Here is a 17127-nt window from a genome sequence, read left to right as displayed (position 1 = left end):
TGTGTGGGTGACTCTTTTGTCTGTATTTACACGGAGAGCCCCTGCAGCTCCATGGATAAGCTTCAGCTCAGCCTAACTTGCAGGTCCTTGCTTTAGGTGAGGTGCATTCCAGGCAGAGGTGCTGCTTCCCAGGCTGAGTGCTGTGGTGGATGTAGAGGGAGCAGATGCCACACAGAGGAGCCTTGACAGGACAGAAGTGGGCTGGGGCAAACCTCAGAAAGTTCAACAAGGCCAAGCACAGGGTCCTGCTCATGGGTGAGGCCAATCCCAGGGCTGGGCAGTGCATGGATTGAGAGCAGCCCTGCAGAGGAGGACCTGAGGGTGTTTGGTGGATGAAAAGCTCAATATGTCCTCTCAATGTCCACTCACAGCTCAGAAACCAAGCATACCCTGGGCTGAATCAAAAGCAGCATGGCCAGCAAGCCCAGGGAGATAATTCTGCCCCAAAACTCCCCTCTCCTGAGACCCCACTTGCAGAATAGTGCCCAGCTCTGGGGCCCCAAGTGAAGGAGCACATGGACCTGCACAAATGGACCATGCACCTCCTGATCCAAGGAGGGCCACAGATACAGTCAGGAGGCTGGAGCTCCTCCCCTGTGAGAACAGTCTGAGAGAGCTGGGGTTATTTAATGTATGGAGAGAAGAGAAAGCGCTGGGGAAACCATTCAGCAGCCTTCCAATATCAGGAAGTGGCCTACAAGAGAAATAGAGAGGGACTTTACACAAACTCGTGTGGTGATAGGAGCTGTTGAGGACAGCAAAATGGGGAAAGCAGTCAGTACACCGGATGGCAGGGCTGGTATTTGCAGGGACAGTTTGGAGAAAAAGGTTGGCATTAACATTACAGTCTGACATAAGTAAATATGTCATTTTGTATCTGGGAAAAGACAAGCCTGTGCAATCAGTGGAGGCTAGGGGCCTGTCCAGGAAGCAGCTTTGTAGGTAACTGTCATAGTTGAGATGGAGACAATGCAAAGCAACACTCCATTTTCAGAAGGCTTCAAACCCAGTTTTATTATATCCTGCCTCCTTTTTGTACATTCTTACAAAGCTCATAAGTTTACTCATTGATCACAAGAGATAAAGTGCTCATTGGAATAGGCAGTTGAAGTTTCTCTTATTTATCCCGCTTTCTTTCTTGGTTTCTATGTCAGCAACCTTGGTAGGAAATTCTTTCAGGGGTAAACATGGATCCTCTTCTCAAACTTCTCTCTGGCTCACAGAAGTCACTGCAAAACCTCTTCCACAGATAAGGACTCTGGTAGACAAACAGGAGATGGGAATGTGTTCCTCTGTCGTAGAATGTGACAGCTTCAGCTCTGCCAGCAAAGGTCTGGCCAGCTAGTGCAGGGAAATGATCCCACCCCTCCCCAGTGCAGGACTGGGTAAAGACCAGAGCACTCCAGGACAAGAAGGACAGTCATACATACACTGGACTGACTTCCTTGGAGGCCTCCAAGGTAATCACTGGGCTGGATTACATGACATTCAAGGAGAGGCTGAGAGAACTGGGTTTGTTCACCCATACAGAAGAGAAGGTTAAGGGAAAACCTGATTTCTGTGTATAACTAGCGGATAAGACGAGGATACAGAGGAGATAGAGCCTTCCTGGAGGTGTACAACAATAAGATGAAAGGCAACAGACAATAATTGGAACATCCTAAGTTCTCACTGAATGTAAGAATTTGTTTTGGTCTTTTTTGTTTTGTTTTGCTTTGTTTTGTTTCTTCCGTATAAGACTGGTTACATACTTCAACAGTCCACAGAGTTTGTGAGATTTGATGACTTCCAGAAATCCCTTCTGGATTAATCGTAAATTATTGTATGATTTTGTGTTTTAATAATCTATAGTCCAACACACGTTTATAGTCATCTTTATTTCTCTTGTTTGTGCAGGGATAAAGAATGGAATCAAAGAACATGACCACCACTGTGACAGAATTTGTCCTGTTGGGCCTGACACAGAGCCACAAGCTGCAGTATTGCCTCTATGTGATCTTCTTCCTCATCTATGTAATAACCTGGCTGCTGAACTTCACCATCATTGCCACTGTGGCTGTGGATCACCAGCTCCACACCCCCATGTACTTTCTCCTGGCCAACCTCGCTTTCCTTGACATCAGTGATTCCTCAGTCAACACTCCCAAACTGCTGTCAGGCCTCCTCACCCAGCACACAGTCATCTCCTTCAACCAGTGCTTCCTGCAGATGTTCTTCTTCCATTTCATTGCAGGTGCAATGTCATTTTTGCTCCTGGCAATGACGGTGGATCGGTACGTGGCCATCTGTGAGCCCCTGCGCTACCTGTCCATCATGAACTGGAGCACCTGCACAGGGCTGGTGGCAGCTGCATGGCTGGGTGGATTTCTTCATTCTATTACACAAACTGGTTTTCTTCTCCAGCTGCCATTCTGTGGCCCCAATGTACTGGACAATTTCTACTGTGACGTCCCTCAAGTCATCAAACTGGCCTGCAGTGACACTCGCAAGGCTGAGCTACAGATGGTGTTTAATAGTGGAGTGATCCTCATCAGCCTTTTTGTAATCTTGATTATTTCTTACATCGTCATCTTGCTGAAGATAAGGACGTGCATCACAGAAGGGAAGCGAAAAGCTCTGTCTACCTGTGGAACACAGATAACTGTTGTGAGTTTAATATTCATCCCCTGCATCTTCACCTATGCCCAGCCTTACAAGAAATACCCAAGGGACAAGGTGGTCTCTGTTGTTTACACTGTGGTCACTCCAATGCTAAACCCAATGATCTACACACTCAGAAACACTGAGATGAAAAAGGCCATCAGGAGAACACTGGGGAAAATATTTCTGTCAGCAGGAAAACAGAAACCAGAGCAGACAGTAGATCCAAAGACATCAAATCTGGTGCTCCCATGACAAAACTGTGTTCATGACTGGTATTCCTGTACAGAAGAATGCAGGGTGCCCCCGACTCTGGGAATGATTGGTATCTGACTCTATTGATTCAGAATGCTGAACAATTGCTTTATTAAACTCTACTATATTACATTAATACTATACTAAACTACATGCTAAAGAAAACTTGTGACTGTCTCCAGATAGTTAGGACACAGCTTTTTCTAACTGGCTAAGGAAACAAAACAATCCTCAGCAGAATCTAATTACTAAATCTTTTCAGGTAAACAATTTTCTTAACTCATTCCACATGTGTAAAAACAACAGGAGTAGTAAGTAGACATAAGAATTGTTTTCTCTTTCTTCTCTCTGTGCTTCTCCAGGAAAAAAAACGGGGTGAGAGAATTATCCATCTCTCTGTTCAGAGAATGTGAATGCCACAATTCCTACTCCTTCAGTAAGTCAGCAACTTTCTAGATGTGAGATGGGCACAACATTCACCTCCCATCCCTTTAGGAAGGCCAGTCACATGGAGTGTGCAGCATGGTGCCATGTCTAGGGCCCAATAAAAGTTGTCTGCAATAGATCACTGCAAAGACATCTCCATGACACACCAAACCCTAAACCAGGACAAACAGCCTGGCACTGACCGTGCAAGGTCAGCCTTGTTCTCTGCTGTGGAAACCACTCCAGCATGTCTCACTTCTCTTCAGCACTCTGGTGTAGATCTCTAAATTAGCTTTGATGCCTTACTGAACCTGCAAATAAAACCACACACTTTGGAGATAATGTTTGTATAGGGGGGAATATAAAGAGTGGTCTTTATAGAAGGCCTCCAGTGACAGACATGGAAAATGTGTGGAAAATGTCCACAAAATGCCCACCTCCCCCCCACCGAGTTCTATAAATTAAGCAAATTAGCATATTTGGCAAAAATCACCAATTAGGAGTACAAAAGGTGATGCAATTTCTCCCAGTTCAACCTTCTCTGAATCTTCCCCCTCAGACAGAAACCAAACTTTGTTTATAAAAATAAGTCCAGAAGAGCTGATTCCTATGGAGAACCAAGATAGGATTGGGGCCTTGGAATGTGTTCTGTCTTTCTGCCTATCAGGGCAGGTAAAAGTACTGGGAAAACGAGCTAGAATACAATAATAGGCTGCAGAGATACAAATGTACGTACAAAGAATAGAGAGAATAAATAAAAGAAAAAAAGGCAAAAAATCAAATTGCTATCAGCATGATGGCATCTGCACATTCCTGCATTAGTAATTTCACCAGCAATGTTGAGATAGAGAAAAAAGCATTCTGAAAATGCTTTAGTGGGAGAAAATTCTCAGACCTGTAAGGATTATTTAGGTTTAGAGCTGTTTGAGTTTAACTCCCTTAGCGTGACAAGTGAGAAATGAAATCAAATCTGTCTGTCTTGACAGCAGACACAAAAATCTCCCACAAAACATATAAACAATGGATGGGGAGAGAAATTCATAAGAGGAAGTAGAACTCAGAATAATAAAAGGAAAAAAAGAGAAAATAAAGTAATAAAAACAAGAGAAAAAACCTCCTTATGTCCCTTTTTGATGCTTTGTCAAACATTAAAATTTCATGTCACGTCTTGAAAACAAAACATTTCTCAATATTCTTTATTTCCTCCTTCCTTCCTTCCATGGAGAGCTGCAGGGCTCGTTGTGCTGGCTGTGTGCATAAATTGATGATATTTAATTTCTCTAACTGCAAATCCTGACCCTTCTGCCTGCCCAAATGTCAGCAGAGCTGCACCCAGCCTGAGCTGCTGCACTCACTGCCTGCTGGAAGAGGTGACTGTTTGCTCCACAGACTGGGGAAGGGTTTGTCTCTGCAGCCTTTAGATAAAGTTTTCTTTGTCTCTTCAGTGTGTTGGTTGTTTCTGGCTCCAGGGGTGATAATTACAGAATTGTGGCATCAGCTGTGGCTCTGGAGTGCTAACTCAGGTGCCTTAGTTAAAGCTCTAAGATGCATTAATTTATTTGTAATTATTTATTGTATTTATTATTTCTTGTAATTTATATAATTCTGAACCATGTGGCCTCTACAAGCGATTGTCTAGAATTCTCCAGATCACTTATTAATTCAAAAATTCAATAAATCAAACAATTTTCTCTCTTTTCTCTCTTTCTCTCTTTCCCTTTCATTCTATACTACATAGAGAAATCAAATCTGTCTGTCTTGACAGCAGACACAAAAATCTCCCACAAAACATATAAACAATGGATGGGGAGAGAAATTCATAAGAGGAAGTAGAACTCAGAATAATAAAAGGAAAAAAAGAGAAAATAAAGTAATAAAAACAAGAGAAAAAACCTCCTTATGTCCCTTTTTGATGCTTTGTCAAACATTAAAATTTCATGTCACGTCTTGAAAACAAAACATTTCTCAATATTCTTTATTTCCTCCTTCCTTCCTTCCATGGAGAGCTGCAGGGCTCGTTGTGCTGGCTGTGTGCATAAATTGATGATATTTAATTTCTCTAACTGCAAATCCTGACCCTTCTGCCTGCCCAAATGTCAGCAGAGCTGCACCCAGCCTGAGCTGCTGCACTCACTGCCTGCTGGAAGAGGTGACTGTTTGCTCCACAGACTGGGGAAGGGTTTGTCTCTGCAGCCTTTAGATAAAGTTTTCTTTATCTCTTCAGTGTGTTGGTTGTTTCTGGCTCCAGGGGTGATAATTACAGAATTGTGGCATCAGCTGTGGCTCTGGAGTGCTAACTTAGTTAAAGCTAAGAGTTAGAGCTTAGTTAAAGCTCTAAGATGCATTAATTTATTTGTAATTATTTATTGTATTTATTATTTTTTGTAATTTATATAATTCTGAACCATGTGGTCTCTAGAAGCGATTGTCTAGAATTCTCCAGATCACTTATTAATTCAAAAATTCAATATATCAAACAATTTTCTCTCCCTTTCCTTCTCTCTCTCTTTCCCTTTCATTCTATACTACATAGATACATGTATATTGATAACCCCCTTGTAATGCTAATAAAAAACTCAACACTGACCTTTAATGTCATAAGCTGAATTAAAGAAGCAGCACATTCCAACAGTACTAAAACTTCATTATGTGGTTCTAAAGTGAAGAATCAAGCACTGCACCAGCAACACATAACTAATGACTAATTCAGCTGTTTTCTTGGAGCTTCCTTAAGGAGATCAAGTGCACCCATGGCAGGAGGTGATTTGACAGAACCACAAACTGTGGCAGCATGTCAATGTCTCAGCAGCCCACATCAAGACAGACATTTAAATCAGTACCAATTTTTGGCAGAAAAAGTGAATTAATTAGTTATTAAATACCACTTCACACAGACTGAAAATAATTGATATAAATAAATTAAAATGTTGACATATACGATTTTTAAAAATGCATTCTTCCATAAAAATGCTAGAATCAATAGTTCACATATTGGGGTTGGGGAGCTGAATCCAGGCACAAACTTCTGCCCTGGTCTGTTTGTGAAGCTGTGATGCACTGAATGACATCATTTAACCAGAATTTCTCTTTTTTATAGAGGAGACAGGATGGTCTGAGTGTGAGCTCAGCTCTAGCAAAACCCGTGGCTGTGTTTCTTAGGGACCAAAGATCAGTGCCCCTTGCTAGAGGTGAAATTCTGATTTACAACAGCTAAAAACCTGCCTTGTTTCCCACCACCTCAGTTTCTGTTTGGGGTATCCTTTGTGCACATGTGGAAACAGGAGACAGAAGAGATGAATTCAGGAAAAACAGAAAATTGCTGATAGTGTTTGGTGGGAGGGCACTGCAGCAAGAATAAAAAATGTTTGTTTTAAATGGATGAATGATTCTGGATGTCTCTTTCTCCTTGGACCAGAGTCGGAAAAATCTTTAAAAGAGGCAAATTAAAACCTTTAACCATTTGGAATTCAATGTCCCTTAAAGTGATTAACACTACTGTTATTATACTTAGAGTCATTAAACTTTTATTTTAAGAAATGCTTTTTTCAGTATTATTTTTCTGAATAATAAAACAAGAAAAAAATTCCCTGTTTTTACAGAGGTAAAAGTAGATGAGCTCCCAGAAGCAAAGTCTGTAGAAATGCAAATGAAGTTTCATTAACTCTTTCTCCAGTGCTCCAATTACGAAGAAAAAAGGGTTTCCACAACACAGAGACAAGTTAAGTTCCCCAGAGGAGTCTAAGCAAACAACATTGCCAAATGCAATTAACTGCTTTGTCATTAAGTCGTTGTTGTGAAGTTTCTGAAGTCGGGCAATGACTTCATCCTGAGATGACTTACATTGCCTTTCTCTTTTACAAGAAAACTAAACCAAAAAAAAGAACATTACACTCAATTTTACTGCTCTTTTCTGCCTTTATGGCCAGGTAGGTAAGTCAGATGAAACAGAGAGACCTCGAAGGCCCATACTGGTAATGAAGATTTCTTTTGCTTGACCTCAGTATGGAAAGTACAGTTTGAGTGCTGCAGGCTCTGGCCAGGCTATTCACCGAGCCAGAGCACCTCTTCTATCCAGAATAAACTGCAAAACCCCCCCAAATAAATACTCCCAGGCTGTGGCAGCCCTTTTCTCTGTGTGCTAATCCTCTGTCTCAGCTAATCTTCTGGAAACTCTTCTTTCCAAGCCTGGATGAACTTCTCCAACTGGGATTTGCAGAATGCTCTTTCCCATGGCTCAGACTCCGTGGTGCTTGGAGGGTGTGGGCACTGCACTGCATTAAATGCTGAGTTCTTCCTGGGAATAAGGAATGACCATCAGTTCATCTTCCTTTCCTTCATTTTCCTCACACCTCAAATGAAAAACACAAGGCTGTGAAAGAAGTGAACTGATCTCCTTATCCCTTTCATTCAGTGGCCTCTTTTCTGCTGGAAGGAATGGAAAATATATAATAAGGGGAAAAAAAGGCAAAGCAAAATATGTAGTCTCTACCAATTAGTGTATGCTTGGCCTGAAAAGTTCACTATAAAAGTATTTATTCAGTAAGAGGGTGAGGAGAACTCCTGCAATGGAAGTGAGGAGTTTCAGCCTGAATACCTGAATTAGACATGGGAAATACGTTGCTTTAGAATAAATATATATATTGTACTCCTAATGAAGAGATGGAGATAAAAATTCTAAATAATTTGCTTCTGAAGCAAAGAATAAAGACAAAATATTTACAAGTGGGAAACAGATCTTTGTGCCTGTAGTTTCCCCATAGCTAGTAAACAATCAGAACTCACCAAGAATGGAAATAAGATTTTTAATCCACACATTCATGGACAAGAAAATCTTTATTTCTTCATCAACACAGCCATCCCTCTGATTAATACTTCTTTCACTTCTTTATTCCTCAGGCTGTAAATCAGGGGGTTTAAAGTGGGAATTACAGTTGTGTATATGAGAGCAAAGATTTTCTTAGCCTCTTGTGAATTACTGGATTTTGGCTGCAAGTAAATCAAAGTCCCACTCGCGCAGTACAAGGTTACCACGGTAAGGTGTGAGGAACAGGTGGAGAAGGCCTTGCGTCTGCTCTCTGCAGAGGAAACCCTCAGGATGCTGGAGATGATGCAGCCGTAGGACAGCAGGATGAGGCAGAAGGGCGTGAAGATGACGAGCACCGTGGCTGAGAGCAGCTGCCGCTCGTAGCGCGACGTGTCCGCGCAGGACAGCAGCACCAGCGGGGGGATGTCACAGAAGAAGTAGTTGATCCTCCTGGGCCCACACAGGGGCAGGGCGAACACCCAGGCTGTCTGCACCACCGACACGACCTTGCCACTGCAGCAGCAGAGCAGCAGCAGGGAGAGGCAGGCCCTGGGGCTCATGATGGCAGGGTACCTCAGCGGGCGGCACACGGCCACGTAGCGGTCGTAGGCCATGGCTGCCAGCAGGTACCACTCAGTGGCCGCCAGGAACACCACACAGTAGAGCTGGGCGACACAGCCCAGGTAGGAGATGCTCCTGTCCTCCGACAGGATGTTTGCCAGCATCTTGGGGACAACCACTGACGCTGTGGAAATATCCAGGAAGGACAGGACGCGGAGGAAGAAGTACATGGGCGTGTGGAGGCTGGGGTGAGCTGTGACCACGCAGATGAGGAGGTTTCCGATGAGAGTTAGGCTGTAAATGAAGCAGATTGTGAAGAACAGCAAGTGCTGGAGTTCTGGGCGGCTGGACAATCCAGAGAGGATGAATTCAGTCAGCTGGGTGTGGTTTCCTGCATCTTGTTCCTCTGCTGGCTCCATCTGGGAGGAATCAGACAGACTGTCAGAGCTGTACTCACTGCACCAGGATCACAGTGCTTCAAACCAGGAGCCTCTTGGGGATGCCTGGAGAGCTCCTGGATCAAAGGGTGGAAGTCTAGAGCAGGCTGGGCTGAGCACATTGAGAAGGCAGTGTCTGGAAGTGCGTGGTGCCAGTGCCCTCCAAGTGTCATTGTCTGGTGGTGTCACCAAGCCTTTGACCAAGAGGAGCTGGCATTGAAGGGGTGGCTCCATCACGGCTGCAGGGTTAGCTGCTGAGGATCTGCTCTCCACCCACATGTCAGCTCTGTGCTCCCAGCTGCTCCCACAGGTGCTTCCTGCAGTCAGGGAAACACCCAGGTGACAACTGAGATACCCACAGACTACAGAAAGAAAGAAAGAAAAACCCTTCTGCTACCTTGGGGAGCAGTGGGCAATGCTCCTTGCACTCTGTTTTTCCTCCTGAGTAGGCTGACAGGTCAGGCAGCCTTCCTCCAGGACATCTGAAGTTCAGAGCAACTCAGCTTCAGATGGCAGCCAGGGAAGTTCAGGCTGGGGGAGGCTTTGGCTCACATTCACATCAATCCCCAGCTGCCAGGGGGACAGAAATCCTCCCACGAGCCCAGCTTTGGGGAAAGCACTCCCAATTGGAGCAAGGAGAAGCTGGGAAGGGAAGACCTAAGCCAACTCCTGTCCACCAAAACACCCACAGAGCAAAGAAATCAGCACCAAAGCAAACCAAACAAAAATCCTGTCTGTAGGCAGGCAAAGGAAGGAGGAATAACTCGAGGCAGAGCTACCCATAAGGAATGGTGAGGAAGGGCAGAGGGTGAAGCTCAGGACTATCACAGTCATATTTTCTGGAAAAATCCCTTTGGCCAGGATTTTTCTCCTGGAAGCTGAGAAGTCTGAGAGAAAAAGGAAAACAATAATTCTCTGATTTGTTTCTCCTGTGTTTTGCTCCTTTGGAATGTGTTTGGAGATTGTTTCATGGGTTTCATGTGAATTGTTTTCACTCTTTGGCCAATCAGGACCAAGCTGTGTCGGGGCTCTGGAGAAAGTCACAAGTTTTCATTATTATCTTTTTAGCATTCAGTAAGTATCCTTTCTGTATTCTTTAGTATAGTATAGCTTAGTGTTCTTTAATTTAATATAGGATCGTAAAATCATAAATTCGCCTTCTGAGAACATGGAGTCACATTCATCATTCCTGCCTTTGTCTGGGAACCCCACAAATACAATACAGGACCATCTGTTCATGACTCACGTGGCCTCGTTCCCCTGAGGAGGGTTCTGTGTGAGGGATGTTCACAAAGTGCTGGACCAGCTCTTTTTTCTCACTGTCCAGGATGGGAAACTGAGGCACTCAAAGAGAAGAGATCAGCCTGTCACAGGGGAGAAAGGATGGTTAATTCTGTATCCTTCAGACTAAGCATCTCTTACCAAAGGGACCACCAGCCACTGCCCTACAGCAGCAAATCTCAAGGCACAAAATGCATTTTGGCACCAGAAATGTGTCCAAGAACAGAGGGGGAAGCACCTTTGGCTCTGTACACACAGACACCAACCAGCAGAGCTGGCACACAGAGAAGGACACAGCTCCAAGCCAGAGCAGTCCCCAGCTCTGCCACCCCCAGCCACCCCTTGGGCTGCTCTATAGATGATATTTTTGCCCCTGACGAGGGAGAGGAATGATGCACCTGACTCCATCTTATCAGAAGACTAATTAATTACTTTATTATACTACATTATTCTATACTATATTACATTTCATCTAAACTGAATTTGCTAAGCACCCAACTTTGTTCACCACTGCCCAGAATCTCGTGTCTCTCACACACACCTGGCCAAGGAAACAAAACACTTTGGGTGAACAATCTCCATATTGCAGTCTACTTTGGCACAAACACAGGCACGGCAAATGAGATAAGAATTGTTTTTCCTTTCTCTGAGGTTCAGGGAATGTGAAACCCAGAAATATTCTTAGGAAGAACTGTGCCCTGCTTCTCTCTGTGAGGAGAAACGCGGTGACACCGCTGTGTCTGTGACTCACACAGGACATCTTCTGCCCCTGGGTTTTCTGACATGAACACAAAGCTGTGGATCCTGGCACCACAGATGACTCTAACACACAAGCACAATAAGGAAAATCCCACTATTCTCAGACATTTGGTGCTCTGATATATTTTGAAGGGATCTTTCTGGGTTTGGCTCTTTCCATTAACACAGGGATGAAAGAACACTTTTGGAGTGGTATCTCAATAGAGCCTGTGCATGACAGATAGAGAATGACATGAAAAATTCCTTGCAGTCTCTGACAGCACACATTCACACTGGTTTTAACTTCTTAGATCCATGTAGCTGAAGAGGAAACTACCTAATTTTGCCCTCCAAGCCCAAGTGAAAGGTTTAGACTATTGCTGTGATCATTAGCTCTTTATTAAAGTCAACAGCACTCACAGCAGCCAATGTTTTACTGACAGTTCACCTTTTATTCTCTAATTCAGAACACCTCTCAGAAACAACCCTCAGTTTATGTAATTTGTGTAAAAAAAGAGTAAAATTCTTTTTTGTAATAAGTTTTGTCCTTAGCTCTTTCTTGGATTTTCTTTATACATTCACAATAAAGATTTTGAAGCAAAGTGTCCTACCTGCAGCAATTCTGCCATCCAGTGCCTCCAAAATGGGTCATTCAAATTTTCATAGGAGTATTTCCCTTGTTTTCTTGCATTAGGGATGGTGTCGTGCTGATGAGTCCTACTGTCAGCTTACACTGCAGATTAAAAGATATTTTAAATTATTTAAATTATTTTAAAATTATTTAAAATTATTTTAAATGCAGATGCTCTTCTGCTGCAGATGGAACAATCTGTTGACATTAGCACATGGCATATACCATAGAAAGTCATCCAAGGACTTGTCTCACAGAGAGGAAGAAAAGGAATTTGTTAGATTTGTTTCAACTCAGTTGAAAGCTGAGAGGCCTCAATGCATCTCTATTTTTCGCCCATGAAGGGAACAGCTGAGCTGTCTCTGCTGCTTAAATAGAGTCTCTTGAAATCCCTAAATCCCCTAGAGGTGGGGTTGATTTAATCTGATTTTAGAGCTGTTAGGGATGGCTGTTCAGAGCTGTGCTCCCTCTGTGGGCAGGCAAACATCCTTACACCAGCACTGAAATGCTGCTCTGGATGGAGCCCTCCCTCACTGTCTGCAAAGTGGGACCAGAGGGACTCCTCCACACACAGGCATCTCATCTCTTCCATGCCCAAGGCTGTGAACTCTGCATCCTCACCAGCTGGGGACTCATTGTTAACCCGAAAGGTCTGAGCAGCAGCTGGAAGTATCAAGGGATGTGTGACTCCAAGGGCAGAATTAGCCTGATGCTGCCTTTGTTAATTGGACTGGGGCCTTTAGGGGCAGTGCTGCCTCTGCTGGGAGAGTTTTCATTCAACTCCAGCCACTCACATTTCATTCTTCGATTTTTAGTGACTGCTTGTCAACTGTGAATCCTTCCCTTCCCTTCCCTTCCCTTCCCTTCCCTTCCCTTCCCTTCCCTTCCCTTCCCTTCCCTTCCCTTCCCTTCCCTTCCCTTCCCTTCCCTTCCCTTCCCTTCCCTTCCCTTCCCTTCCCTTCCCTTCCCTTCCCTTCCCTTCCCTTCCCTTCCCTTCCCTTCCCTTCCCTTCCCTTCCCTTCCCTTCCCTTCCCTTCCCTTCCCTTCCCTTCCCCCATTGCATAGGAAAAAAGATCCAATCAAATAAAAATCAGATTTGTCTGGAACTGCAGGAATTAAATCTGTACCTGGTACCAACCTGCAGAGAGCTGTGAGCAGCATCACCACCTGCTGTGGTCAGAGATGCATGGTGTGGGAAAAGGCTCATAAGAGAACCAGAGGATGAGGAGCAAATTTCCACCAAAGGCAAAGGGGTCAATGATAAAAAGGAGATTGAAGTGAGAGGGGAAATGAAGTTTCTTCATTCAATGACTGAATATTTTAATTTCACAGAACTTGCTTCTTATCCACACAAGAGAGGGTAGCAAACACAGGTTTCATTTCTGTTAGCCATCTGATGGCAGGCAAATGCTGGTGATCTCCTGAGCCAATCCCCCTGTGCTGACCTGTGTGGTCAGCAGAGAGGAAAAAAACACTCTAAGGGTGGAATTCATGTGAACTTTCCAGATCTCACATTATTTCTGAAATTACACCTTTCACCAGGTTTCAGGAGGATCCCCAGGACAGGAACTACAGCCCATGGCCTATTTAGAACACAGGGCAAGGGGCAATGCCAGCACTGGTGGGAGATGCTGCTGCTCCTTCTGCTCACAAATGCTTTTGTCCTTCTGCCCTGGGCTGGGGCTGGTGAGTACACAGAGATGGGACTTGGACATGCAAGGACACAGATGGACACTGAGTAGTCCATCTCCGGCAAGGCTCCTGCCTCACCTTCTCTCCTATCTCTATTCTCCTACTTTCCTCTGTCCTCTCATCTCCCAGCTCAGCCTTTCTCTCCATTGTTCCCCAGCAATGCCTTGGACAGCCCCAGGAAGGAGAGTTGTTGGGATCACTGGCACATGGCATTAGAGGATGACCCTTTCCTTTCATGCAGCCCCAAACTTGACAGGAAACAGCAGCACATTGACATTTATATTTAACATTCATATTAACATTTCCCATCTCTCTTCCAGGAAGGATCATTGGTGGAAGGGAAGTTAAGCCCCACTCCAGGCCCTACATGGCTCATTTAGAAATTAAAAATAACTCCCAAACTGGTTACTGTGGAGGGTTCCTGATTCGCCCAGACGCAGTGCTCTCAGCAGCTCACTGTGTGGATATAGAAGGGTAAGACCCTGTCTTTCTTGTAAAGGTAATTTCTTCCAGTCTTTCATAGTCCCAGAGGCCCTCAGCCCTGGTCTGGGCTGAAACATTGGCCAATATCTCTTCAGGCAGAGCAGGGATCTCTGGAGCTGAGCTCTCCTCTCTGAGTGCAGGAATTGTTTGCCAGGGGCTGAGTGACCTTGGGGACAGAAATGCTCACAGGGTCATGGTTCATCCCATGGCTTAGAGCTGCTGCTGGAGAAGGGGTCCAGGGTCCCCCTGCCCTGCTTCCCTTTGTCCTCAGCAGGGGCAGCTCGCACCTGTGTCAGTGTGGGGTGAGGGATCCACAGCTGGGCTGGGCAAGGAACCCAGGTGAGAGAGGACAACTTCTGGGAGCTGCTCTGGGGAGGTTTCTCCCACCACCTGCCTCCTCCACTGCCCTAGCGGGTTGTGTCCCTGTCAATGCAGCTGGGTGTTTGGGTGTTGGTGTTTCCTGGCAGGACAGTGAGGGTCACTGTGATTCTGGGAGCCCACGACGTGACCAGCCGCGAGCAAAGCCAGCAGAAGATCCGTGTTGGACAATGGGTCATCCATCCTGAATATTCCCCAGATGACTTAAAAAATGACATTGTGCTGCTGAAGGTATGGTCCAACTCATCCTTCCTTCCTCAGGGATCTCCCCGTGGTCACCTCCCCAAACTCTGAACTTGCTGCTAATCCTTCGCTGGCTCTAACCCCGTGTTCTCTCTGCCTGACAGCTGAAGACATTGGCCAAGATCAACGACAATGTGCAATGTATCTCCATTGCCAGGAGAAATGAACATCTGAGAGAAGGAGCTTTATGTAGGGTGTCTGGCTGGGGCTTGACATCTGACAAAGGAAACGGGAGTAATGTGTTGAGGGAGGTGAAACTGCAGGTGCAAAAGGAGAAAATATGTCAGCAGAGTTCCAGTGACTACCAGCGTCAGTCCATGATCTGTGTTGGTGATGAATGCCGTAAAAAAGCATCTTACCAGGTATGTGTTTTTCTGGGCTGCAAGCTACTGTACAGAACATTTATCCAGGCTTTCAGAGACAGAAGCATCTCCACCTGCAAAGGGAGATTAGGTGGGTTTTCAGTACCAAACTGAAACCCTCTTAGGATGCTTAGACAGACTAAAGACCAGCCAGCCTGTTTACAGCTTGTCTCCATCAGCCTCTTGCAGTCCAGCCAGCAGGCACAGCCTGTACAGAACATTTATCCAGGCTTTCAGAAACAGAGGCATCTTCACATGCAAGGGGAGACCAGGTGGGTTTCTAGTACCAATCTGAAAGCCTCTTAGGATGCTTAGACTAAAGACCAGCCAGCCTGTTTACGCCCTGTCTCCCTTTCAATCTCATTGAACCCCAAATGAAGCATTGTCTTTACATCTGTAAAATGCCTGTGGGTAGAACTGGAAACTTTCTCCCACTGGATCAGCTGAGCAGACCTGCCTGGGCCAGGAGGTGCCCTTGTGGTGTGGTGGTGGGATAGAAAATGTCAAATATGGCTGAGGCAAAAGCAGTCTTGCAGAGACCAGCCTCATCACTTGTGTGAGGAACGGTTGCCCTTCTCTCAGATTTTTTGTTTTTCTGATCATTTATCTAAAAAGGCACAGAATGTACCCTCAGCAATTGTGCTGATCATGCAGAGCTGGAGGCTGTTCTGTCTTTCAGTGGGACCTTGACAGGCTGGAGATTTGGGCAGAGAGAAACCTAAAGAGGTTCAGCAAGGACAAGTGTAGGGTCCTGCATTTAGGGAGGAATAACCCCACTGGGTCTGACCGGCCAGAGAGCAGCTCCGCAGGGAAGGACCTGGGGGTTTTGGTGGGTGACAAGGTGCCCATGAGCTGGCAGTGTGCCCTTGGCACCAGGAGGGACAAAAGGATCTGAGGTGCATTATGAAGAGTGTGGCCAGAGGGTCTAGGAGGGGACTGTGCCCCTCTGCTCGGCCCTGGTGAGGTACACTTGGGGTGCTGTGTCCAGGCCAGGTCTCTCAGAACAGGGAAGAAAAAGAGCTGCTGGAGAGGGTCCAGCTGGGGCCACAAAATGATCAAGGGACTGGAGCATCTCTCATGAGGAAAGACTGTGGGAGCTGGGCCTGTTCAATCTAGGAAGGGAAGAATGAGAGGGAATCTCATAAATGCATATAAATAGCTCAGAGTTGGGTGTCAAGAGGATGGGGACATGGCCTGAAAGGATCAAGGGGTGCCCACAGTCTGGCACATGCCCACTCTACACTTTCCATCCAGTCCTGCAGCAGATTGTCTTTGATCTGCCACCCCATAAAAGCCCTTTCCACCCAAATTCCAGCCCTCTCTAGGTGCAGCACTTTCTTCCCTTTCATGTAGCCAGTGTGTGCCATGATGCCTTAGGATTTTAGTTTTGTATTTTTCAAATCCTGTACTGCATACTGTAGAATTCTAAACTCCATATAGGGTATTCACTGTCTTCACATTTTGGGCAGACAAAACAATCCCTCCAGGCCTGAAATTCAAGGACACTTTATTGCTTCAGGCCCTGAAAAGTGTAAACAACTTAGGGTGGGAAGAAAGGAATGATGGGAGCAGTTATGCAGATTAAGTTATTCCTTAGAAGGTTATGTTATGAATACTGCTTTCTGATTGGTTAATCTTGTGTTCTATATAAGGTATTGTTTCTGTTTCTCTTTGTTCATTGGTTCCCTGTCCTTTATATTTGCCTTTGCCTAATTTTGTTGCGTTCTGGAGGAGCTCCCTACGGTGTGCAGCTTATGTTTTTGTTTTTATGTATTTATTTTTAGTGCATTTTTTCTTTTTTTAAAAGGAAAATATTTTCCTTTATTTTCACTTTAGTTTCCTTTATTATTTCCTTTGTTTTTTGGGCACTCCAGTCACACCCATCCCTTTTTTTTATTCATTGAAATGCTCCCAGCTGCCCTGGTCACAGGGTTGTGCTTGCCAGCGGACTTGGGATGCAGCAGAGCTGCCTGCCTGGGAAAAGACACGAGAAATGAGGAAAATCAAAAGTGTTCTGTCAGGGGTGAAACTGTGAGATGCGTGACAGCAAGAGCCTGAGATGAGAGATGCAGGACGTCAGGCGGCTCTTCAAAATGCAGTTGATTGTTTCCAAGATGTTACAGCAGCCCATGGCCTATTTAGAACACAGGGTAAGGGGCAATGCCACTGTGCTCTGGAGGATTTATTGGTGGGCTT

The 17127-nt window shown here is 45.1% G+C and overlaps 3 protein-coding genes across 3 annotated transcripts; 2 read left to right on the top strand and 1 right to left on the bottom strand.

Moving 5' to 3' along the window:
• Window positions 1-1762: 1762 nt before the first annotated feature.
• LOC120496694 (olfactory receptor 4D1-like) lies at window positions 1763-4635 on the top strand. The gene has a single exon (XM_039697368.1). It carries the CDS (start codon window positions 1906-1908, stop codon window positions 2893-2895), a length of 990 nt encoding a protein of 329 aa, XP_039553302.1. The 5' UTR covers window positions 1763-1905; the 3' UTR covers window positions 2896-4635.
• A 3519-nt stretch (window positions 4636-8154) lies between these two features.
• On the bottom strand, window positions 8155-9134 carry LOC120496695 (olfactory receptor 10A5-like). The gene has a single exon (XM_039697369.1). The coding sequence runs from the start codon at window positions 9103-9105 to the stop codon at window positions 8155-8157; it is 951 nt and encodes a 316-aa protein (XP_039553303.1). The 5' UTR covers window positions 9106-9134.
• Window positions 9135-13401: 4267 nt separating this feature from the next.
• Window positions 13402-14931, top strand: LOC120496702 (granzyme B(G,H)-like; the record flags this gene model as incomplete). Its single annotated transcript, XM_039697380.1, has 4 exons — window positions 13402-13459; window positions 13786-13939; window positions 14416-14557; window positions 14674-14931. Coding segments are annotated over exons 1-4 (612 nt in total), but the record flags the coding sequence as incomplete, so codon positions are not given.
• Between the last annotated feature and the right edge of the window lie 2196 nt (window positions 14932-17127).

Source organism: Passer montanus, unplaced genomic scaffold, assembly GCF_014805655.1.
Source record: "Passer montanus isolate IOZ18808 unplaced genomic scaffold, ASM1480565v1 scaffold117, whole genome shotgun sequence".
Lineage (NCBI taxonomy): Eukaryota > Metazoa > Chordata > Aves > Passeriformes > Passeridae > Passer > Passer montanus.
The sequence above is the reverse complement of the archived record's forward strand: the minus strand, read 5'-3'. Positions and strand labels throughout refer to the sequence as shown.